The following is a 25,658-nucleotide window of genomic DNA, read 5'->3' as shown; positions in this document are numbered from 1 at the left end:
TTTTTTTTTTTTTTTTTTTAACTTTTAGGGTCTTGCCTATTTGCATACTAAAGGCAAAATGCATAGAGATATCAAAGTAAGTTCATTTAATACATTCAAATTGCCAATTCTATTGGAAGAAATTTTATGATGCTAATTTAATAGTATTTGTGTTTTTTGTTCTAGGGTGCTAATATTTTATTGACAGACCATGGCGATGTAAAATTAGGTATGTTAAATTTTATAAAATTTTAAATGAGAATTAACGTTATACACTTTTCATTTTCATATCAAGAGTCGCAATAATGTTTAACTTTTGATCCAGTAATTTTACTCCCAAAACTCATTTTAAGGAAATTAAACCTAAAGATGGAAAATCCTTATTCACTGAAGCATGAACCATAATATTACTTATGGTAGAAAAAAATGCAAACATAAGTCTAGCAATAGAAAAACTGTTAAACTGTGATAAATGTATTCAATCATTGATATCTATGAATGTGTAAGAGTAAAATCTGGTGTGTTAAATGACAAAAATGAACTGTATATTTATTTAGTATTTTACAACCACGTGTTTCTGTGTGTTATTTTGTTTGTTTTGAAAGAGATGGTCTCTGTCATGCAGACTGGAGTACTGTGACTCAGTCATAGCTCACTGTATACTTGGACTCCTGGCCTCAGGCGATCCTCCCACCTAATCCCAAGTAGCAGGGATTAGAATACAATCATGTTTAACTACAACAGTTAAAAAGTTTATATATAGAAAAAATGACTGTAAAAAAAATAGTACCAGAATGCTATCCTTGTTATATTAGGATAAAAGGAATTTAGGTGTATGTTTTTCCCATGTGTTTTATTTTTTGTGCTTTTTTTTCTCTTTTTCCCAAATTAACTTCATTGTGTGTATAACAAAAATATTTTTTGTTAACTTCATTCTTAATAAAGTACATTTTCATTCTAATAAAGTGCCAATAAATTTTTTTTAATAAGTGTGTTGTGAACTAAGCAAGAAGAGATTTCGGTATTCAATTTATGCACATTTTTCTAACATTAATATTTGAGTTATTAATACTGCCATGCCTAAGGGTGAAAGTAAAAGTGTTATTTGATGTATTGTAAAGAACTAAAATTTTCTGGTTTTTTCCTCACCAGCTGACTTTGGTGTGGCTGCAAAAATAACAGCTACCATTGCAAAACGAAAATCTTTCATTGGCACCCCTTATTGGTAAGACATTACTGTGATTGAATTTGATCCATTTTCATTTCTTCATGGTTTAGTGATCAACCTCGATACTTGATAATAGAAGTGATTATTAAAAGTAGGGAGATTTGCATACTCCTTGATACTGTCATAAGTTCTGGTTGGGTTAGGGAACTTTGATGCTCATATTCATGGTTCAGCCTTCCCTCTGTTGAAGTGTTAATAGTTTTCACTATCCGTTTCATTTTATATTGAGAGGACTCTTAAGTATGAAATTTTCAAAAGATTTGCCTCCTGTAATTTTCTTACCCTTTATTCTAGCGTTGATTCTGTTTTAATCTAGGACTTTTCCACTTTATTTTATTTTAAGTTCCAGGGTACATGTGCAGAATGTCCAGGTTTGTTACATAGGTAAACATGTGCCATGATGGGTTTGCTGCACCTATTGACCCATCACCTAAGTTTAATCTAGGATTCTTCTTCCTGGTTATTAAAACTCTTACATCCTACCTACTATTAGTCTTACCAGCCACCCCACTCTTAGTGCATTCCACTGATTACTGACAAAATAATCTTTCTAAAACACTGCTTTCATTATTGACAGATGATAGAAATAAAAAGCCTCATAACAAAACCTTAATATTTAAAATAGTGAATGTTATAAAGGTGACATTTGCAGTTTGTGTGAAAGGTTGGATTCTTTTCTTTTTTTTATTTTCTTCTTTTTTTTCTGAGACGGGGTTTCGTTCTGTCACCCTGGCTGGAGTGTGGTGTCTGTCACAATCACAGCTCACTGCATCATTGATCTCCCAGAGCCAGATGATCCTCCCATTTCAGCCCCCGAAAGAGCTGAGACTACAGGCATGCAACATCACAGCCAGCTAATTTTTTGTAATTTTTTTTGTAGAGACAGGGTTTCATCTAAAACTCCTGGGCTGGTCTAAAACTCCTGGTCTAAAACTTAAGTGATCCACCTCCCAAAGTGCTGAGACTACAGGCTTGAGCCACTGTGCTTGGCCAATTTGGATTCTTTAATGTGCAGTGTTTGGATAATTTATTATTTGAAAATAAATTTAAGTAGCTCTGTACCTCATACCTGATGTCAAAAAATGGTATGTGCAAATAGTTAAGTATAAAAGTGAAACCAAAAGAGCCATCAGTAACTATCTGCTCTAAGAGCTGAGGAAGCCTTTCTAGCCATAAAGCATAAAACCTGAAAAGGAAATGCTGATAGATTTAACTGCATGAAAATTTAAAACTTATGTATATCCACCGGCTTAAACAAAATTAAAAGGCAAGTAAAAAAACAGGAAATATTGTCTAAAATATGCCAAACTAGGTTTAATATTTTTAATATATAAGTTCTTTTAAGTCGATAAAAAGAATGTCTCATTAGAAGCAGTTAGTAAAATAATACATATTAGGTATCATAAAGTATGATAATGGATCACAAGAAGTTACAGATTTTTTTTTTTCTAATACCAACTCTATTAGCCAGAAAAGTGGCATAGACTTATTTGTGTCAAAAGAGAGTACTTTTTCCATAAAAAAGAAAGGTAGAATATATCTAATAGGTGAGGGGTAACCAAAACTTTTCACATGAGGCCGGTAAGAAAATCCCCAAAATTAACAAAGACTCAGTTTCCAATGACACATTAATCACAGACCAATTAAAAGCTACATAAAATCTTACCTACATATTAGAAATACATTTTAATTCATCCATACATAGATCCAACAACCTTTTAGAAAATAAAGAAAATTTTATTAACTGACAAGAAAACACTACATATTGAATTCACTTAACTGTCATTTAAAGGGTGTCTACAGAATTCTCACCTCAATATTTTCATGGAAAATAAGTGGAAATCAATAGTCCAGAGATCCTCATTAAGAATGAGCCACTGATAAACACAATATATTTATAATTTGTATAACATTTCATTCATGTGCATGTTTTGAGCATTAGTCAATGTTTAATTTGCATCAGGCTTTCTAAATTAAATTTGTAAGATTTCTTTTCAATAGGCATTCTCAGATGACTTTTGAAATAATTATTAAAATGGAAACTTACCTGTTTTGCCAAGTACTAGGATTTAGATGAAGAATACATTCTTGTAAGATTCATCTCCAGTGTGCACATATCATGGGTCTTTGAATGTACCTGAGAGAAACAAAGGCATCCCCACATTCCATATGTTTACAGGGTTTTTCAGAAATGACTTCTTTCATGTCTTCAACTAGAACTGGAAACACTGAGGACATTACCACATTTTTTACGTGCATATTTTCCCCCGAATATGAGTTTTTTATATTTTCAAAGGGAAGTGGCAAAAATACATGCCTTCCCATATTCTTTACATTCATAGGTTTTTCTTCAGTATGAGTTTTTTTATGTGTTCAAAGGGAACTAGAACATGCAAAGGCTTTACAACATTTCTCATATACATATGGTTTTTCTCCAGTATAATTTTTTTCATGTTTTCAAAGATAGCTCAGATAATTGAATGTTTTCCCACATCCCTTACATTCCCAGGATTTCTGTGAAGTATACGTTATTTCATGTTTTACGTACAGAACTGGAATATCTGAAGGCTTTATTGCATGTCTTACAATCATAGAGTTTCTCTCCAGTATGAATTCTGTCATGTGTTTCAAGGTAATTGAAATGATTAAAGGCTTTACCACATTTTTTTTTTTTTCCTTTTTTTTTTTTTTTTTTTTTTTGAGACGGAGTCTCACTGTTGCCCGGGCTGGAATGCAGTAGCCAGATCGCAGCTCACTGCAAGCTCCGCCTTCCGGGTCCAGGCCATACTCCTGCCTCAGCCTCCTGCGTAGCTGGAACTACAGGCGCCCGCCACCTCGCCCGGCTAGTGTTTTGTATTTTTCAGTAGAGACGGGGTTTTACTGTGTTACCCAGGATGGTCTCGATCTCCTGACCTCGTGATCCGCCCGTCTCGGCCTCCCAAAGTGCTGGGATTACAGGCTTGAGCCACCGCACCCGGCCTTTTTTTACCTTCTTAGAGTTTCTCTCCAGTATGAGGTTTTTCATGGGTTCGAAGGGAACTGAAATGTCTGAAGGTTTTACCACATTTTTCATATTCATAAAGTTTACCACCAGTATGAGTTCTCTCTTGTGTTTGAAGGCAACTGAAAGGACTGGAGGATTTACCACATTTTTGACATTCATAGGGTTTCTGTCCAGTATGAGCTCTTTCATGTCTTCTAGGCGAACTATATTGATTGAAGGCTTTACCACATTTTTTATAGTCACAGAATTTCTCTCTAGTTATATGTTCTTTCATGTCTTCACATGGAGCAGAAATGACTGAGACTTTACCACATTTCTTACATGTATAGGGTTTCTGTCTAGTAGTATTTCTTTCATGTTTCTGAAGGGAGCTAGAAAGAATAACTCCCTTACCATATTTCTTACATGTAAAAGATTTTTCACCAGTATGAGCCCTTTGAAAGCAACTAAGACAACTTAATTATTTCACACATTCCATACGTTCATAGGGTCTCTCTCCAGTATGAGCACTTTTGTGGTTATGAAGATAACTGGAATATCCAAAGGCTTTATCACATTTCTGACATTTATGAGATTTTGCTCCACTATGAGTTCTTTTATGTTTTTGAAAAGAACTGCAGAATCTCAAGGCTTTACCAGATTTCTTCCATTCATGGGGTTTTTCTCCAATGTGAATTACTTCATGTCTTTGAAGTAAATAGGGAAATGTAAATGTTTTCTCATGTTTCTTACACTAAGTAATGGCCTACAGGTCATGGCTAGGGGCATGCAACCCCTACAGACTTCTTTGTTCCTTCTTTGCTCTCAGTGCTTCACTTGACTAACCTAAAAATATATATATTCTGAATAATGTTTCCCTTGATGAACAAGTTAAATGACTTTTTTCTATCAAATTGGAAAATGTTTGGAATTATGGGCATACTTAATATCACTAAATATTTGGCAGTGAGAGTAGAAATTGGTAGAATGGGGGTTGGGAGGGAGAGCATCAGGAAGAATAGCTCGTGGATGCTGGGCTTAATATTAATACCAACGTGATGGGTTAATCTGTGCAGCAAACCACCAAGGCACACATTTACCTGTGTAAAAAACCTGCACATCCTGCACAATTACCCTGGAACTTAAAAGCTGAAGAAAAAAAAAAAGAAATTGGTAGAACAATTTTGAAGCATAATTTGATGGTAATGTTTACCAGTAACTTTAAGCAATGTTTATCTTCTTTATTCTCAGTAATTCCACATCTAGTAATTTATTAGAGAGGCATACAGATTTATATATGATAAGCTTTATCACACTATTTTAGTGATAAAACTTGAGGGAAAATAATATACAACAGGAATTAGTTAAGGGAATTACATTTATTCAGTTCAGTGGAATAATATGCTGCTGCTCATGATATGTTGTTAATTTTAAAAAGCAAGACTCCAAGTAGTATATGCAATATGATTCCATTTTATAAAAGGGGTGTGTGTGTGTGTGTGTGTGTGTGTGTATAAAAATCATGGATGAAAATATGTGAAACAGGAACTCTCTTTGAGTGGGATCATGCTTAACTTGTTTTCTTCCATATTTTTTCATATATTCCAAATTCTTTTCAGTCAACACATATCACTTTAACAGAAAAAAAGCCTCAATAAGTATCAGTTAAATAAAAGTTAAATGAAGATACAAGTGAGTTAGATAACCTATAGAATTTCCTTCGTCACATCAGAGTCCCTCACTGTCTATGACTGTCCTTTTTGTGAATACTCTTCTAGTCTAAATTGTCTATTTTTTGTACCCTGACTGTATCAGGTGAAATACTACTGCTTTAGCTTTCTTTACTGCTTCCCTAAGTTACCCTTTTTCTGTGTTTATCTTAAGGTCTCCCCATTCTTAAGAGGGCCACGCTTCTACCTTTCTATACCTATGGCCAACTGATTGAATACAGTTTCCCCCTGAGCCAGGAAGTGCAGTAGTCGTAGTCAACTTGACATTCTGGTTAGCCACCACCACTAACTGATTCCAGTGGATAGAGGAGATGAATCCTGTTTGCTTTCTCTGGGCTCCACCTCAGCCTCTTTCCTCTGTGAAACTTGCCTTCAGTTATCTTGCTCCATAGTAATTGTTTACTTCTCCTTACTCCTATATCTATTATTATGTATGTAGCACTTGCATATAGTACACATCTACATGTTCACATTTTTAGTATACATACTTTATATCCTAACCACACTTAATTTGAGAGACAGTGTGTTAATATAACTTTTTGTAGCCTAAGTACATATAAAAGCAACTTGTCCCTTATGGATATTTAATTCAAATTAATTGAAATTAAGTTAGTAAACATTTGAAAAGATAAAAGAATATTTCCCCTGAACAGTATTATCTATACTTTATAACTTCAGATGCCTTCTACAGTACTGATTCCCAAACATATAACTCCACCTTCAGTCTTCTGTATATTCAGCAGTTGTTCAATAATAGCTCTATTTCAATATCCACAAGCATTTCCTCCTCAGGTCTATATCTTAAGTTAACCCCTTTCATTCTGTTCCCTTTGCTACTGCTTTTGAAAAGTTCTTGGGGGTTTTTTTCCCTTGTATATTTGAAACAGACTTCTAACATATCTGCCTGACTGGTTTCACCTGATTTCACACTATCCTTCATCTTGCCATGAAGTTTTAGATTGTTTGCCCTTGTAATTAAATCTTTCACTGGGTCCCATCATTTTCATGATAAAGTCTAACCTTTTTTGTATAATCAGTAGATGATTTATAATCTAGCCTCTACTTCTGAGGTTTCTTTTCCAAATACTTTCTAGACTTTCTCAAACCAGGTGTTACTTCCTGTCCATTACAGACTTATTTGTAAAATAAGATAAAAATGAATGTATGCATTTGGACAAGCATAAATGCTTACTCTCCATTTCTGTATTTACTACAGACTAGTAGCCAGCAATGTATGGCCCCTTATCAGTTTGCAGGTGATACATTGAGCACTGTCCTGTCAGCTTTCCTGGTCTCCCTAAATTTGTACTCGTTTCCTCTCACTGAAATGTCCAGGCTCCCCACCTTACTTAGAAGTCTCACCTCCTTTGGGAACTTTTCTTTGACCTTCACAAGGGATTTAAGTATTCTTTTCTTTTGCATGTTATATAACAAGATTCACAAAACAGAAACTAAACTAAAACAAGGTTTTTTCCTTAGAACATAAACATTCAGAGGAGGGCATTCAAGATTCTTAATTAGTTTTAAAAGTGTGTGTGTGTGTGAAATAGAGATTTAAGCCTTTACTTAGTAATGTTTCTTCTTTCCTGGTAAACACCTCTCAGCCTCCTTCCCTCCAACAAGCCTAGTGATTATAATGGGAAGTAACAGATTCAGATCAATATTTAACAACAAAAATGTTGTATTCATTGATTCCTTCTAGGATGGCCCCAGAAGTTGCAGCAGTAGAGAAGAATGGTGGCTACAACCAACTCTGTGATATCTGGGCAGTAGGAATAACAGCAATTGAACTTGGAGAACTTCAACCGCCTATGTTTGATCTCCACCCAATGAGGTGTTCTCATTATTTATAATTATCCAGTTATTGATCAAGTCTATGGGGAAGTGAAATGCTGATAACTCAGCATCAAGCTCATTTTAAGAATGAAAATAGTAAAGGTCTTGTAAGGGATTTAGGGATAATCTCATCCAAAACCTATTGTGGGCTAGTCCGAAGATAGTTATCTCAATTCATTTTTCACAATTACAGGTCAAGCTCCTTGTTCTGCTCTTCTTCTCCTTCTCACTACTGTACTTGACTAGTGTTTAAAATAAATAAATAAAACCTGTCTTGTATTGCTGCTCCTAAAACAACATAAGAGTAAATTGTCCATACTGTTTGAAGCTTTTCCATAAAACAAATTTCCTTTAATAATCACACTAGGATATGACAGTTAACATTATTTTAAGACTTTTTGAGACTTCCTGTTCATTCTTTTATCAATTCATCTTTTTTTTTTTTTGTCCTATGTGGAATTATAAGTAAATGATAGAATGCAGGTGAAACTTTTCTAGTTATATTTGATTTTGTTTCTTTTTATTTTGTCCAGGAATAGTGAAGAGGTATCTGTGCTGAATATAATTATCATTTACATTCTAGGATGTATTGTCTCAGAAAAAAATATTTGAGGGCTTCTGAAAAGTTTTTTGATACTTTGAAGGAAAAGATAGATTAGGCTAAAATTGACACTTTAAAAGTAAATGATATGAAGCTAAAAAAAAAATTAACAGAATGGTGAAAGTGTTTTGCTAACATAATCGGCAACTGATTAATATATACTATATAAGGAAATAATTCAAAGACTACAAGCAAAAGATAGATTAAGGTTTATGAGCAAGTACCAGATATGGGAATCTATTTGACCTCATAAGCAGCTAAAGATAATACATGTTAAAAGATACCTACTTTTAGCTAGAATGCTGATACGTACAGACCTTTTGGAAAATACTTTGATGTTATTTGTTAAGGACAATACAAATGTTTCAGTGATTCCACTGTTTAGGGGATTATACTTCAGAAATAATCTAAGAAAATGCTAAGAATTACGCATTTCAGGATAACAAGAGAAAAAATCTAAATATGTAGTAGTTGGTCAATTGCTAATCTAATTATTTAACAGTTAAGGGGAGCCGTTACATATATATGAACCAAAGCAAAATGGAAAATTGATTATTAGTGAAAAAAATTATAAATACTAATGTAAATACAATGTAATTGGTAAGCATTTAGATAAAGACTAAAAACATTAGAAACATTTTTTTTAAAGATTAGAAAATTTTAAATAATGTTGGGAATATAGATTTTTTAAAATTTTCCTTTGAATCATTTAATTTTAAAAGGAAAATGTATTTGTTATACTAAAAAAGAATAAGGAATTTGCTTAGAAACCTGGGATTTTTGTAGGAAATGCTGAAATAGAGCATTTTAGAACTACTTCTTAAATCCTCTATCATACTACCCCCATAGCCCACAAGAAAATGGGTCACACGTGAGTTTATAGACAAAGTTCTCTTGTAGATTGGTTTATGTATTTAATATACCAAGAGAATATGGGAAACCATTGTCCAAAAAAGGAAAACAATCAGGAAATGGATATAATTTGCCTGTACATCCAAAATAAATATGGAGGCCAGTCTTTGGTTAAATATGCAACCTAATGTTAGGGGAACGTGTCATCTCTATGTATTAGATAATTATATACAATTATATAGACATGTGCTTAAGATATAATACAGGTTACATATGTAACAGTATAGTAAGAAAATGCTTTTCCAGTATTTGATAGGTTTGCTTTGTGAATAAGGGCTTGTTGGAAATTTTAAAATCTTCCCTGTAGTCAAGAGAAATTTTTTGTAGGCTTATAAAATATTAAAAATTTAATTTCTATATCCCATAGTAGTTTTTATCATTGCCCACTTATGTGGTAGTCTTGTATAAATTCATTACAGAGTATTCATTCTAATTGTTAGATGTAGTAATTTTGATATTGTTCTTTAACTGTAATTTTATTTCAGGGCTCTCTTCTTAATGTCAAAAGTAATTTTCAGCCTCCAAAACTAAAGGACAAAACAAAATGGTGAGTTAAAGAATATATAGTTTTATAGAATTTTATAATCAAAAGAGTATAGATTCAGTTCCCATATTTTATAGATGATTAAACAGAAGTCCATAGACATTAAGCAGTTTTCTCAAAGCTACACAGCTGATTTGCTTGCAGACTTATGGCAAGGATCTAGATTTATTTTCTGGTATTTCTTTTTTTTTTTTTTTCTTTGAGACAGGATTTTGCTGTGTTATCCAGGCTGTAGTGTAGTGTCATGATCATAGCTCACTGTAACCTCAAACTCCTGGGCTCAAGAGATCCTCCCTCCTTTGCCTCCTGAGTAGCGGGGACTATAGGATGTGCCACCACACCTGGCTAAGTTTTGTTTGTTTGTTGTAGAGACAGGGTCTCACTATGCTGCCCAGGCTGGTCTCAAATTCCTGTCCTCAAGGGATCCTCCCACTTCAGCCTCCAAAAGTACTAGGATTACAGGTGTGAGCTACTGTGCCCAGCCCAGTGTTTCTTTCTTTCTTTTTTTTTTTTTGGAGACAGTGTCTCTATCGCCAGGCTGTAGTACAGTGGCGCAATCTCGGCTCAATGCAACCTCTGCCTCCTGGGTTCAAGCGATTCTCCTGTCTCCGACTCCCAAGTAGCTGGGACTATAGGCACATGCCACCACACCCAGCTAATTTTTGTATTTTTAGTAGAGATGGGTTTTCACCATGTTGACCAGGATGGTCTCGATCTCTTGACCCCGTAATCCACCCACCTCAGCCTCCCAAAGTGCTGGGATTACAGGTTTGGGCCACCTCACCCGGCCCAGTGTTCTTTATAATCCAATATTCTCATAAAATTCAATACTTAGCTCTTTGGCAGATTGGGTGAGAAGTGTGGTGAGGAAAGAATTAGAAGTGAATATGTGAAGATTTTGAAGAATCATCTATTTTTGCCCTGTATTCCTTTACTTCCATTAATTTCACATTGACTTTCATGGAAGGTGATATGAAAAGGGTTCCCAGATACCACGACACTTAAAATCAATCTCTGATGGTTTTCCCTCTCTTCCTTCTGTAATACTCAAAAGATTATTACTTATTTTCATCTTGATCTCTTCTTTCTCTTACAAAGTAAAGCAGTTTACCTATCTTTATAGTCCAAAAGGATGTCATCAATTGGTTAATACAAATTAAAGATTGTTTTTCTGGTAATATCTTCCCCATACATTTAATAAAAGAAGCCGTGCAAGTAAGTTTCTGAATTCTTAAATTCTGAAATTCTTTATCTAGATTACATGGATCTTTGAGGATCTGTGAGCCCCCAAAATTCTGTATGTATATCCATTTTTCTGAGAAGACAGTCCATAGCTTATTTCAGCTTATTTCTAAGAGGCCCCTCCCCACAAACAGGTTCTCAACCACTGCTTTATGTTTCAGTAGTCTGTCTTAGCATAGTTTTATTTAGGACTCAAGCCATTCTGGGGATGATGACAGGAAAGAACGGCAAATCACACTGTGTAGAGAAAGGAGTTTATGTTCTGCTACTAACAGTATTGACACTGGGTCCTTCCTATTCCCTGTTGCCCTAAGTTCCTAGACATCTGGAACTGAATGGTTTTATGGCAGAAATGACTGATATTCATTCAGGAATGAATGTTTGCTATAAATGCTAAATTCACAGTTAGATTTCAGAGCAGTTGTTACCATTGGAGAATCTTTGCCAGTCCCGATACTGTCTGACTCCATGTTATCTCTGTCACAAGCCATCAAATGTGATGTAGTGATTTGATTTCTCTGCAGAGAACTGCTGTGTGGTTGTTGTCATTGCTGATAAATATGGTTATTTCATCCCTTTAGTTCTTGTCCATTCTCTCCAGTGGAATCTTGGCAATGGCAGAAATACCTTTTTGTGTCATTTATCAATAATCAAAATGTGATACCTTTAATTTATGTCTTCTCTCTTTCCCCACTTCATCAGTGAAGGTGGCCAAAAACCCTTCTGGTTGCTAAAATTGCCCCCTCCTCTTTGCCTTTTTCTCTAAGAAATTAATTAGCCTCTTTGGGATTTAAATAGTCTCTTATATTACCCCGTGCCTACCTTTTGTGCCATCCAACTCTTTTGGTATAGCACAACATTTACATACTAGGTAAACTATGCAATGAGAAGAGGACATTTTGACTCCTAAGTAGTACCTAGAAAAGAAGGTCATATATAAATGACACAGCCTATCCATTTCTGATTGTTAGTATAATTTTTGTGGTTGTATATTACTGTTCTATTACTTAATCGTATTTTATTTAAAAGATAAAACTGACACAGATGTTTCCAAGGAATATATTATACTTTAACTAAGTGACTCAATAAAAAAACATGGTGTTTTAGACTTACTAACTGTTCCTAAGTTCATGTTATTTACTAACACCAAAATGTAGTAGTGAAATATTTTGTACATCTCTTTTATTTGAAGGTCATCAACATTCCATAATTTTGTCAAAATAGCACTAACCAAAAACCCAAAAAAAAGACCAACTGCTGAAAGACTTCTGACTGTAAGTCATTGAAATTACAAGGGGATTTCCTATAGTCATAAATTAGACATATCAGTAGAACAAAAGTATTTAGGTTTTTAATGTAAAAGTGTTAGCAATCTCTTACAGCAGGGGTCAGCAAACTTTCTGTTTTTTTTTTTGGAAACACGGTCTCACTCTGTCGCCCAGACTGGAGTGCAGTGACACGATCTCAGCTCACTGCAACCTCTGCCCCAGCTACCCGGTATCAAACTGTTCTCCTGCCTCAGCCTCCCGAGTAGCTGGGATTACAGGCACATGCCACTACCACCTGGCTTATTTTTGTGTTTTTAGTAGAGACAGGGTTTCACCATGTTGGCCAAGCTGGTCTTGAACTCCTGACCTCACGTGATCCACCCGCCTCAGTCTCCCAAAGTGCTGGGATTACAGGCATGAGCCACCATGCCCAGCCAGCAAATTTTCTATAGGCAGTTCACATAGTAAATATTTTAAACTTTGTGGGCCATACAGCCTCTGCCACAACTACTGAGTTCTGCCATTATAGCCCAGAAGCAGCCATAAACAGTGTACACATGTGGGTATAGTTTTAATACTCAATAAAACTATTTACAGAAAGAGGTGGTCAGTGCACTAGATTTTCCCCATGGGCTGTAGTTTGCTCACCCCTGCCTTAGAGAAAACTAAAATGTTGCCCTTAGCTAAAATGAATTACTTTTCTTGGCTTCTAATATGAATTTATAGAATACTCTGCATATGTATGTGTATAAAACACTTTTATATTAGAAATAGTCAATGATTACAACAACCTAAGAAAGCTTTACTGAAATGCCATTATTCAATTATATACGTCTTTGTACATTAACATAATTTTACAGAATTAAATGTATGCAAATATAGGATATACATGCTTTTTTCTTATTGTGGTTATGGACCATACCACAGTATTCATTTGCATCCGTATAGTGATATGAGTAATGAATGTCATTGATATAGCCATATCTAATCTATATAATTTTAGAACTTAATATAGATTAGATAACTTTACAAAAAGAAATTACTTTCTAAATTTACCCTACAAAGGCTCTTCAGTTTTGTATAATTTGTAACTATGGATTCTCTGATGAGTATTTTTACTAATACAGTTTATTTATAATAGTAGACTCCCATATACTTGTCTCTGCCAGTTACCGAATGAAAAAATGAAGATAGCATTTTCTTTAAACCATAGATGTAAAGGCATGCTCATGAAATTTCATTTTGTTTTCTTTTAGCACACTTTTGTTGCGCAGCCAGGTCTCTCTAGAGCCCTAGCAGTTGAACTGTTAGACAAAGTGAACAATCCAGATAACCATGCACATTACACTGAAGCAGATGATGATGACTTTGAGGTAAGGAAGTGTTTGCAGTCTCATTGTTGAAAACAAATGTTTTATAAGGCCTTAAAGTTTGCTTTTTTTCTTTGTTTTCTGAGTCCATCTTTTCGCTTAGTTAAAACAGGCTTAGCTACAGAGATTAATAGTGTAAACTACACTTTTCCTGCACATAATTATCAGTGATACTTTTTTTATCCTAGTTCTCTTCAGAAGTAACACTATCTCTTTTTATGTTCTTAGTTTGGTTAGCCTGAAGTTTTGGTAGCTGAGATTGAAATCAGGTGTCCCTCTGCAGAAATGCAGAGGTGCTTTCCCTTTTGGTGATTGCCCTTCTCTCTAGACCTCAGCTTCTGTAGTGAGTTTGATCTTTCTATGGGATATATATAAAGAACATCTGTTTCCAAGGAAATAAAGGTTTTAAGAGCCTTGCTTTCAAGTAAGGGAAAAAAAGCATAGCCACAACACATATACGTATTATTTTCCTGAAAAGACTTCTTAGAAATCCAGCTGCTCATTTTTGTAGTTGAATTTGTATTAACAGAATACAAATAATTTTCAAGAATGAAGCTGAGGTTCCTGTTGGAAAATGTTATCCTTTTCAGTATTTCAAAACTATTATTTCTTATATAATTAGTTGTAGGGCTATTCATAACTATGCTTGCCTTCTGTGAAAACATTATAAAATTATTTTTAATGTATTTTCTTTTTTCTTTTTTTTTTTTTTGAGATGGAGTTTCGCTCTGTTACCAGGTTGGAGTGCAGTAGTGCAGTGTCGGCTCACTGCAGCCTCTGCCTCCTGGGTTCAATTGATTCTTCTGCCTCAGCCTCCTGAGTAGCTGGGACTGCAGGCTCCTGCCACCACATTCGGCTAAGTTTTGTATTTTTAGTAGAGACAGGGTTTCACCATGTTGGCCAGGATGGTCTCGATCTCTTGACATCATGATCCACCCACCTCAGCCTCCCAAAGTGTTGGGATTACAGGTGTGAGCCACCGTGCCTGGCGCGTAATGTATTTTCTATGACCAACACAACTTGTCAGGAAATCAGGAATGAGAAACTTCCTCTTCATTAACAGGTGTCTACTTATGACTGTATATAGCACAACTATATTTTTTCACCAGTCTCTTTCTCTCCTTGTGTTCCTTCTTCTCCTTTTATGATTCCATTTTTTTTCTAAGTTTTTCTGAATCTGTCTCTTCATGTCCTTTTTAGCCTTTATTTCCCTTATATCTCTACCTTCACTAAAGGGGAATTTTCTATTTCCTGTTCTTCAGTTTTAAATTATTTCCTATAAATATCATACTATGGGCCAGACACGCCTGTAATCCCAGCACTTTGGGAGGCCAAGATGGGCAGGTCACTTGAGGTTAGGAGTTCAAGACCAGCTGGCCAACGTGGTGAAACCCTATCTCTACTTGAAAAAAATACAACACTTAGCTGGGTGTGGTGGCAGGCACCTGTAGTCCCAGCTACTTGGGAGGCTGAGGCAGGAGGAGCTTTTCAACCCAGGAGGCAGAGATTGCAGTGAGCTGAAATTGTTCCATTGCACTCCAGCCCGGGCAACAGAGTGAGACTTTTGTCTTTAAATAAATAAATAAATATTATAGTAACTACTAGCACTCATTGGGTACTCAGTGTGTGCCAAGTATTAGGCCAAATAATTTCTATGTTAACTCATCTAATATCAAAACAGTCCTTTGTAGTAGGTACCATTAATGTCCCTGTTTTATAAATGAAACGAGGGACAAAAAATGGAAGTAATTTGCCCAGCATCATATGGCAAATAGGAAATGGAACCAGGATTTAGATCCAGGCAAACTCCAGAGCCTACTCTCTTAGTTAATACACCATCATATCTATGTATGTATTTAATAGAAATAGTCATTAAACAATCTTTAAACTCCAATCTATATTTCCCCGTTGCCTGGTATATAGCATAATCCTGTCATGTTCTGAGTACCCAGTGCATATTTAGTTGAATGTTAAATGAACTTGAAGTAGAAATATTAAATAAACCAGCCATACATAAAATTGTTTTCTACTTGAACCATTGTTTGCAACTTGGGATTAATAAGTATTTTAATTGTTTAAAGGTCCATTGTTTAAAGAAAGTAAAGTTATTCTTGCATAAATGTAGAGTTAGATATTAATTCTCCAATTTGCCTTTCACTGGTTATGTAAATAACCAAACACCTATTTTTTACCACATTTTGCTGGGCTTCCCAAATCTACTCTACTTTCTGAATTTTCTATTTCTGTTTAATGATGTCACCGTACTTTTCATTTCTTGAAATGCAAAACCACGTGCCAGGCAGTTGGGGGCACAATGGTGTATGAGACTAACATTATCCCTGCTTTTATAGTGCTCATAGTATAGTCTCAAAGGAAATTCAGAAATACCAATGACTAATTTACACATGTGATGGAATGGGAGGTAAAAGGTGCTATGGAGGGATATTATAGGGGCAGGAGAAAACTCATATTATAGAAGTGACATTTAAGCTGAAAACCTGAAAGATAAATCAGAATTCGAGGAAGAGAATAAATGTAAGTGGCCTGAGCAGAGGTGTTAATAACATGTTTGAAAGCCTGGTGATAAGGGAGAAGGCACTGTACATAAGGAACTAAAGAAAAGACAGTCTGGGTCGGACGTGGTGGCTAACATCTGTAATCTCAGCACTGTGGGAGGCTGAGGCGGCTAGATCACTTTGAACTCAGGAGTTCAAGACCACCCTGGGCAACATGGCGAAACCCCATTTCTACAGAAAATACCAAAAAAATTAGCTGGGCATGGTGGCACACGCCCGTAGTCCCAGCTACTCAGGAGGCTGAGTCTGGAAAATTGCTTGAGTCTGGGAAGCAAAGGTTGCAGTGAGCCGAGATCGCGTCTCCACACTCCAGCTTGGGTGACAGGATGAGACCCTGTCTCAGGGGAAGAAAAAAAAGAGAGAGAATGAGAGAGAAAGAAAAGTCAGTCTGACTAGAGCAGAAAACAAGGAAGAAGGAAGTGGTAGAAGATAACGATACAGAGCTAGATACCGTCTATCAAACCATGTTTAAAATGTTGGGCTTTAGTCTAAGGGTAGTAGAAAGCCATTAAAGGGTAAGGGAGTGACGTAATCAAAATGTACATTTTTTAAAGATCTCAGTGACTTCAGAATGGTGAGTTCATTACTGAAAACCTGTTAAAAGACTGTTGAAATTATACAAGATAAAAATAATGGTAAACTAGGATGGTAGAGCAAGGATGGAGATAAGTGGATTAATTTAAGAATTGTATGAGAGAGTTAATGATTGGATGAAGACATGAAGGTAAGGAATAAGAAAAGAGTTACTACCAGATTTTGACTTGAGCAGTTGGATGGATATAACCATTTACTAAGATAGGAACACTATGGTAAAATCAGGTTTGGGAAGAAAGATGAGTTACATTTTATACTGAAGAAGATGTTGCATAGAACTTCCAAATGGAAATGTCTAGTAAGGAGCTAAATATGTCACTGTAGCTTGGAGAGAAAAGTTTGGATTAAAAATACAAGTTTGAGGTTGGGTATGATGGCTAATGCCTGTAATCCCAGCAGTTTAGGAGGGCCCAAGATGGGAGGATCACTTGAGCCAAGGAGTTGGAGACCCACCTGGGCAACACAGTGAGACCCTGTCTCTACAAAAAAATTTTAAAAATTAGCAAGGCTTGGTGGCGGGTACCTGTAATCCCAACTACCTGGGAGACCAATGTAGGAAGATCACTTTAGTGCAGGAGATTGAGGCTGCAGTGAGCCATGATTGTGCCTCTGCACTCCAGCCTGGGTGACAGAGCAAGACCCTGTCTCAAAAAAATAAAAGTAAATAAAATAATAAAAATATAAATTTGAGAGTCATTAGATATACATGTAGTTGATGCCTTAAGAGTAAATGTGATCACCCAAGGGAAGCATATAGAATGAGAAGAGAGCCTAGCACAGAACCTGAGATTTCTCCCAAAATTTAAGGATCAAGTAGGCAAAGAGCAATAGCAAAGGAGATTGATACGGAACATTGAAGGAAGAAAGGAGAGTTTCAATGAGAACATAGAAATTAAGTTAAACTAGTTTTTGGCTTTAGGTGGTTAGTGTTTGATGAGTTTAACAGGGATAATTTTCTAATAGAGGAGGGGGAGCTAGATTTAGTGGTTTGAAAGATATGTATTGCAATTCATTTGTGAATTTGAGCTGTGAAGGGAGGGATAGGGTAGAGCGGTAGCTGGAAGAGAATAAGCTGGAGAAGGAATTTTTTTCCATGTGTTTTTTTTTTTTTTTTTTCATTAAATGCTCATAATACTGTCCAATAGATAGAAGAGTCAAGGGAAGCAAGATGGAAAGGCAGAGTCCATGAGAAGAAAGCAGGGAGACGCAACCCTGCTCTTCCATTAGAGAACGGGATGGTTGGTAATGCAGTGTAGCTGGTGATTTCTATTTTCTCTGTGAAGTAAGTGATGAGGTGATCTGTACGGGTGAAGGAAAATGGGCAGGTTTGAAGAATGTGAGGAAGGTACGGAATAGTAATTGAGGGGAATGGAGGGTTAAATGACTAGAGTCGGAGCTCAGATTAGATGAATTTTCAGTGTGTTCTACTGTATAATTTTCCTCCAGCATGATTGATACCCCAGATGTGTAAACGCAAAGGTAACCAGTTGAATTTATCCAGGATTGGCATTTTGCCGTCACAGTCTACTAAAAGACAGTGGGGCAAAGGGAATTTAGGATTTTTGCAAGAAATCACTTGAAATTATGTGCTACCAGACATAGACTGGATAAGGAGAGATGTTGATGGAGAGTGAGAAAGTAATGGATCAATGGACTTGATATTCCATTGGGAACATTGAACAAGTGTAATGGGAGTAAGTGAGAGAGGAAACTCAAAACACTGGAGATTTGTAATATAGAGGAAATTCATGCATCAGAGTTGATGACAGGGTCTAAGATGTGATTTTTAGGAGTTGAGAGTACATTGAAATATATGAGAGTGTCTTTGAAGATGGGGTCAGAAAATAAGTCTAGAACAATGGATCCTTCTGGAGCTTTGAATTTATTTGGTGTGTTGGTGGCTATTGAAGTAAGGGGTGAACAGATGAGCCACTTTCAGAGCCATCAGTGAATGAGAGTGAGTCATCAGAAATTTGGTAAACAGGGGTTGAGCTGAAGGCCTAACTTCAAAAGAGCAGGAGGTTCTGCACAGTGGGTAGAAGTAGTATGCTTCTCACTTGGCTTACTACAATATTCTTACTCAATCTCCCTGTATCCAATATTTCTCCCCTCCATAGTCTCATACATACTTAATAGATAACTCTTAAAGCTGACACTGGCGATGCCATTTCCTTGCTGTAAAGTCTCCAAAAAAATTCCTTTTGCCAAGAAACTGAGGTGAAGAGCCCCAGACTGACATTCAGAGCCTTTGATGATCAGGCTCACCCTCACGGTCTGTCTTTCCATCTTTGTCATCTCATCACCTAATCTTCACTGCAACCAAATAATAACCAACCCCCACTCCCTACAAACACTCCACAATTTCCTGTTACTTCTTACCTCACTTTGTTCATATTCTTTCTGCTGTCTAGAATGCTTTTCCCACATTGCCGCATATTCAGTGCCTACTGGTACTTCAGGGCCCCAGATGAGATTACAGCTTTCATGAAGAACTATACCCCTTCAGGTCAAAGTCATTTCTCCCTCCACTGGGCTTTACGAGTAGTCCATTTATCCTCTTAATGAAAGGTGCTTGCCATTTTCTTATCTGTGAGTATTTGTGTGTCTTACCTTCCTAGACTATAAGCTCTTTGAGGACAAGATGTGTGTCTGTCTTTGAATCTCTTCAGTATTTTATACAGTATAAACATGGAACAAGTGAAAAAACTTTCAAAGTGTTTTAGCATTCATTGTATTTGTTTTATGTTTATCCTATAATTTACTAGTAGATATTCATATTTATCAATAAATGATAAGAGAGTTTGACCTTTTAACTTTATCACTGAAATTTGTTAAAGTATATATATTATGCTTATATTCACAGCCCCATGCAATCATTCGTCATACCATTAGATCTACAAACAGGAATGCCAGAGCTGAACGGACAGCTTCAGAAATAAATTGTATGTGTTTGGTTTACATTTTCCGTTGGTGGTCTTGGAGGGTTGTGCTGGGTGTTCTTGTATGTTTTGTAGAATAATAAAATTTCAGACTAATTAAGACTACATACTTCAACATATCAGAATACTTCTAAAATAGGGGTTGCTTTTCTGGTTTCAATGGAATTCCCTTAGTTTGTAATTTTGAATAATTTTATTTTCCAATTATGGACATAATCATGCCCATTGCTGAAAATCTGCAAGAAAAAAATAGAAAATTAACATTGCATACAATCACATCACCCAGAGCCAACCCATAGTTAATATTTTGCCACACTTCTTTCATTTTCATGTGTATTTTACATGGATGAATTTATACTATGCATAAAATTTCACTTAATAATATAATTAATTTCCATATATTAGCATAGACTTTATAACCGTTCTGTTTAGCGATTGCATTCTGTTTCATTAATTGATATATTGTAGTTAGCCAGTTTACTCTCACTGCACATTTGGGTTGGTTTCAGGTTTTAAAAATCCGATTAGCACTAAGATGAATCTTTTCTAAAGGAAATATTTCAAAAGAGAGATTGGTTTTTAATTTAATAAATTAACCATTGACAGATGAAAATTTCCTATCAGTATTTGTCACCTTAGCCAAATTAATTTAGAACAACAGATTCGTAAAGAAGTTTTAGTTCTTCTCTGGTTTATTGCCTTAAATGAATACTTGTTCTGAGAGATTTAAAGTAGTTTACAGTAAAATAAGGTTTATGACTAACAAAATCAATAAAATTGTAAACCATACTAGAGGAAGATAATTCATTAAATATTTGAACTATTTAGAATTATTGGCAGTGTGCATTTTGTTTAAGTCTGAGTTTTCATAAACCCAAACATCTCTAGCTTTCTGGACGCAGCTTTAAAACTCTTAGTCACTGGAGAGCATCTTTCCCTTCTCAGTTGTTTCATAATTAAGCCATAATTAGTGTCTTTGTTAGTGCCTAGGTCGATGATATCTTCTTATGCTGTTCTCTCCTTTTATAGTCTAAGATGAAGTCTGTGGGCCTCAAATATTAAAGAGAAAAGTAGCAAAGTTGATATTCCATTGTAACATATTCTTTATTTTATGTAGTTCTGTAGTATTCCATTAATGTAGTCTATTTTATCTGTCTTTTCTCGTATAGTTTTGGGGTTTTGTGTCATATGTAGAAGGCTTTCTCGATTCCAAAGTTATAAAATAATTTTCCTATTGTTTATTGTGTTTTTAGTTTCTTTTTTAATATTTAAAAATCTGATACAAATTATTTGGTAGAAGGTATGAGTGTGGATTGCAACTTGAGTTTCTTTCTAGATGACAACTCAGTTTCATTATTTATTGAAAATGCAGTCTTTCTACTCATGGATTTGACATGCTATCTTTATACTGAATTGCCATACATATTTTAGGGTTGTTTCTGGAAATTCTATTCTGTTGCATAAATGTCTGTTTTTGTACCAGTAGCATACTTTTGATTATTATATCTTGATAATATCTGTTAGAACTAATCCTACTCCTACTCTCTGCCCCTCCCCACCACACACACATGTACCTTGTCACACTTATTTGTCATTATGACATTTGGCTATTGTGCCTTCCCCACATAAACTTAAACAGCTTATGTGGTTTTAAAACAAAAAACAAAAAACTGTTTTACAGAGATCTTATTACTTTGGAAGAGTTGACATATTTATGATATTCAGTCTTCTTAACCAAAATAGGCTTTTTCAGAGATAAGATCAAGATTTAGTTCTTTTATATTCCATGATATTAGCCCAAAATACTAATATCCTCATAGAGTGAGCTCCATGTGCTTAAAGCACCAGACAGAAAGTGGTAGAGTAGAAGGTCACTTTATTAATGACTTGTCTTTAAAACTTCTTTGTATTTATCAGGAATGTTTTATCACTTTGCTTTTGTTTGTTCAATAGATTTTATGCTATTTATTTCTACTCTGTTTTTGTTTCAGTGTTTTAAACTGAAGTGGTAACTTACATGTAGTAAAATGCTCAAATCTTAATACTCAGGATAAATTTTTAAATATATGCACTCATATAGCTACCACCCAGCTAAAAATACGAATGTAGAACATTATCAGAATCTCAGAAGTTTCCCTTATGAGAGCCTTCACAATCAGTATTCTTAAATTCTATACTCGCCTGCCCTCCCTCTCCCCAGGCGAGTTACTATTCCGATCTCTGTCACATAAACTGGCTTTTACCTGATCTTGACCTTCAGGTAAATGAAATCATACAAAAAGCACCCTTTTGTTCCTGGCTTCTTTTACTCAACATTATGTCTGTTAGAGTCATTCGTAGAAGTAGTTCAGTTTTCACTATATGGTAATACTCCATTGTATGACCATACCATAATTTATCCATTCTTCTGTTAATGAGCATTTGATTTATTTCTGGTTTTGGGCTATTATGACTTCTGTAAGCATTCTTACCATGTATTTTTAGTGGACATAAATGATTATTAGGAATCACACCCAATCAGTCTAAGACCACCAGGGACAAACATGTAGTCCAACAAAGTCAGGTTTACTGACTCCTTGCAATGAGAGAGAACACACACCAGAGGAACCAAACCATTCAAGATTTCATCAAACAAGGGAAAAGAAATACAGGATTTTGGAAAGAGTGGAATTCCGGTGAATTTTAAGTGATGACTTAATGCAAAGTAGGGATGTGTATGAAAGGGTGAATACCAGGTCTCTGCTGTTGAAGTAAACCCAGGAGTATGTTTCCTTGGAAACTTTTTGAAGTGTTGTGTTCAAAAATGCCTTTATTTGAAGCTCTGCATCTGGATTGGAAATTGAGTTCTGTTTCTCTGTGTCAGTGATTTAGTCCAGGCAAGAATAGGATGATTCATTCTTAATGTGATTTCATATAGCAATGTTTCTGGCAGTCAGTGATTTTAGAGAGAGAGATTTCTCAGAAAGCAAAATAACTCAGAGGGGGTCATTGTATGAAACTTTACATGTACAAAATATCCTTGGGAGAAACGTTGTTTCTTGTTGACTTTGCATTTGGATTTGTGTCTGTCCTTTCAGCCTCATGAATGGCAAGAAAGATTTCTTACTTTCTCAGTCTGATTCAGGTATGAGTGTATTAGCTAAATTACCTAATTTTTTTTTTTTTTTTTTTTTTTTTTTTTTTTTTTTTTTTGGTTTTTCATCTGAAGAGTGTATTAGTGGTTGAGCCCAGTTACCTAGGAAACCAACTGATTACAAGGAATTGGCACCAAGGGAAGATAGGAGGTATTCACAAAGAGTATAAGCCTAACAGTTAGTTTAGTTGTATAATTTTAGCTGACTCACAAGTAAATTTCAGCCAGGTGTTAGACTCATACTCCAGACTGACTAAGGCTGCAAAGGGCAATAGTAAGAATAGGGACTCTACAGGTATCTTAATAAAGAAGTAACAAGTATCTGTCAACAGTCCAAAACCTCCAGCTAGCAAAAAGCTGGGGGAAATGTGACTAAGAAAATAAAGTACTGTTGTTGCAGGTTAAAGTAACCAGCAGCTCCCGTTATCTTTCCATGGGTCTTGGGCAGACTTTCCACTTCATGTAATTATCAGTTTTGGTACGACTGACTTGGGTGGAGGCTCTCTTCTTTTTGTAGTCATCTGCTTCAGAAGGATTCCTTGTCACCTCTTTTTGAGGTGCCCTGCTGGGACAGTCTTCCAGCAATTTAAGATTGGCATATGTCTCTATATTAGAGAGACATGAATACAGGGATCAACACCCTGTTTTACCATTGCATTAGTTATTAACAATACCTGGCAAAATTCTATGTATTGAGTTTAGAGGGCAGTTTTCCAGAAGACAGTCTCTGAATTTTAATGTAAAGGTTGTTTCAGAGGAAATGTTTCCTGGACCTGTTTGAATGGAAAACTGTGTGTACTCTGAGTTCCAGTTAATAACTGGAAACGTAATAAACGTGGTAACTTGAGTTAATGGCAGTATTCCCAGATGTATAGGATGCCCAGATTTTTTGGTTCATAGAGTTAATGAGCTCCAAGGGGAACTGCTGTCACTTGACATTCAGGCAAAGGAGAAAAACAACAACAACAAAAAACCCTTTAGGCTAAAGAAGTCTAAAGGTTTCTGAAAGTTTAACCAACTTCAGTTTGAGATTTCTATTTGTCCTGTTCATCTTACCTGAAGGCTAAGAGTGATAAAGGCAATAGAGATTTTGAGTAAGATGTACAGATGCGCCCCGATTTACGGTGGGGTTACGTCCTAATAAACCCATTAAAGTTGAAAATATCATAAGGCAAAAAAATCATTTAACACACCTAACCTACCAAACATCGTAACTTAGCCCAGCCAGCTTAAACATGCTCAGAATATTTAATGTTAGGGTAGCTGACTGGGACCTGCGGCTTGCTGTCGCTGTCCAGCATCTCTCAAGAGAGTATCATACCATATATTGCTAGTCTGGGAAAAGATCAAAGTTCAAAGTACAGTTTCTACTGAATGCATATCACTTTTGTACCACCAGAAAGTCAGAAAAATTGTAAGTCAAGCCTTCGTCAGTTAGCAAGCATCTATATTGTCTTACAAATCTGTTTAGTAACAGTTCTAGGGAGGTAAGTGTTTCTATCTCCGGAGAAGTAATCACAGATTTCCCAAGTAGGAAGCACAAACTCAAGACACTTTTTTTTTTAACCATTGGTATAGTTGAGGCTTTTTGACAAGCTATATTCATCCTAAAAATAGACATATAACTGCCAAATAAAACCTATATTGACAGAATAACTATTTTAGGAAAAAAAAAAAAACCTGAACTGTAGCATACCTGTATGTTCTTCTACATGAGTATTTTTTAAAGCTGCCAGTTACAACCCAATTCATGACATCAACTCAGCTTTTTTAAAAAAGGTATGAGGTACTGCAGTATGGAACTTTTGTGGGTTTTGGTTTTTTTTAAAGCAATTTGTGATGTGTCTAACTGCATTTTTTCGTGGTGTTCTGTCTTGGGCTCATCGAGCCTCTTAGATCTGTAGGTTAATATTTTTTATCAAATTTGGAAAATGCTTGGCCACTATTTATTCAAAATTTCTGCCCCAGTCTGTCTCCTCTGCTTCTGGGACTCCAGTTATATATGTAAGAACACTGAATGTTGTCCACAGGTCATGGAGGCTTTGTACTCCCACTCCATTCTTCTCCCTGTATCCACACATAAGTTTGTTTTTTTTTCTTCACTGTACTTTCAGTTTTGTTTTTCTTGCCGTGACTTGAAGCTCATTGATCTTTTTTATAGTATTGAGTCTACTAGTAAGCCCATTCAGTGAATTTTATTTCAGGCAAGCATTTTTTGGATCTAGACTTTCAGTCATATATGTAATATACCTGTATATACACATACATCCATATATATAATTTCTGTTTTTCTACTGAGCTATTCCATCTGCTTACTTACTGTGTTTATCTTTTCTCTTAAATCCTGGAACATATTTATAATCGCTGTTTTGAAATTCTTGTCTGCTGATTTTAACATCTGTGTCACCTCTGGGTCTGTTTTTAGTAATTTGTTTTCAGCTGGTTATGGGTTCCTATTTCCTAGCTTCTTCAGTTGTCTTTTTTATTGTATCTTGGACCATGTAATACAATGTTGAGCATCTGGATTTTATCCTCCTTCTTTAAAGAGTTAATTACCTGGTATGTCTACTTAATCCTTTCAAGGCTTGTGTCAGGTTTTAGTAGAGTATTCAGCAAGGTCTTTCCTCTGGTAGAAAGCCAAATTTTTCCTGGTACAGTGGGATCTCCAGAAGCTCACAGCGCTCTGTTAGCCATTTTCTGAGATACCTTGCATACTCTGGGTT

General features: G+C 35.6%; 1 protein-coding gene across 1 annotated transcript in view; it reads left to right on the top strand.

Moving 5' to 3' along the window:
* MAP4K5 (mitogen-activated protein kinase kinase kinase kinase 5) overlaps positions 1-25,658 on the top strand; it is a 112,351-nt gene that overhangs the window by 54,238 nt on the left and 32,455 nt on the right. Inside the window, 9 exon segments of the mRNA XM_017849464.1 lie at positions 29-76; positions 166-208; positions 1,132-1,204; positions 7,623-7,754; positions 9,755-9,768; positions 9,771-9,816; positions 12,248-12,329; positions 13,580-13,696; positions 19,727-19,805. Coding sequence (XP_017704953.1) covers positions 29-76; positions 166-208; positions 1,132-1,204; positions 7,623-7,754; positions 9,755-9,768; positions 9,771-9,816; positions 12,248-12,329; positions 13,580-13,696; positions 19,727-19,805 — 634 coding nt within the window.

Source organism: Rhinopithecus bieti, unplaced genomic scaffold (assembly GCF_001698545.2).
Source record: "Rhinopithecus bieti isolate Rb0 unplaced genomic scaffold, ASM169854v2 scaffold_29928, whole genome shotgun sequence".
NCBI lineage: Eukaryota > Metazoa > Chordata > Mammalia > Primates > Cercopithecidae > Rhinopithecus > Rhinopithecus bieti.
Note: the sequence above shows the minus strand (reverse complement) of the source record. Positions and strands in the feature narration are given on the sequence as shown.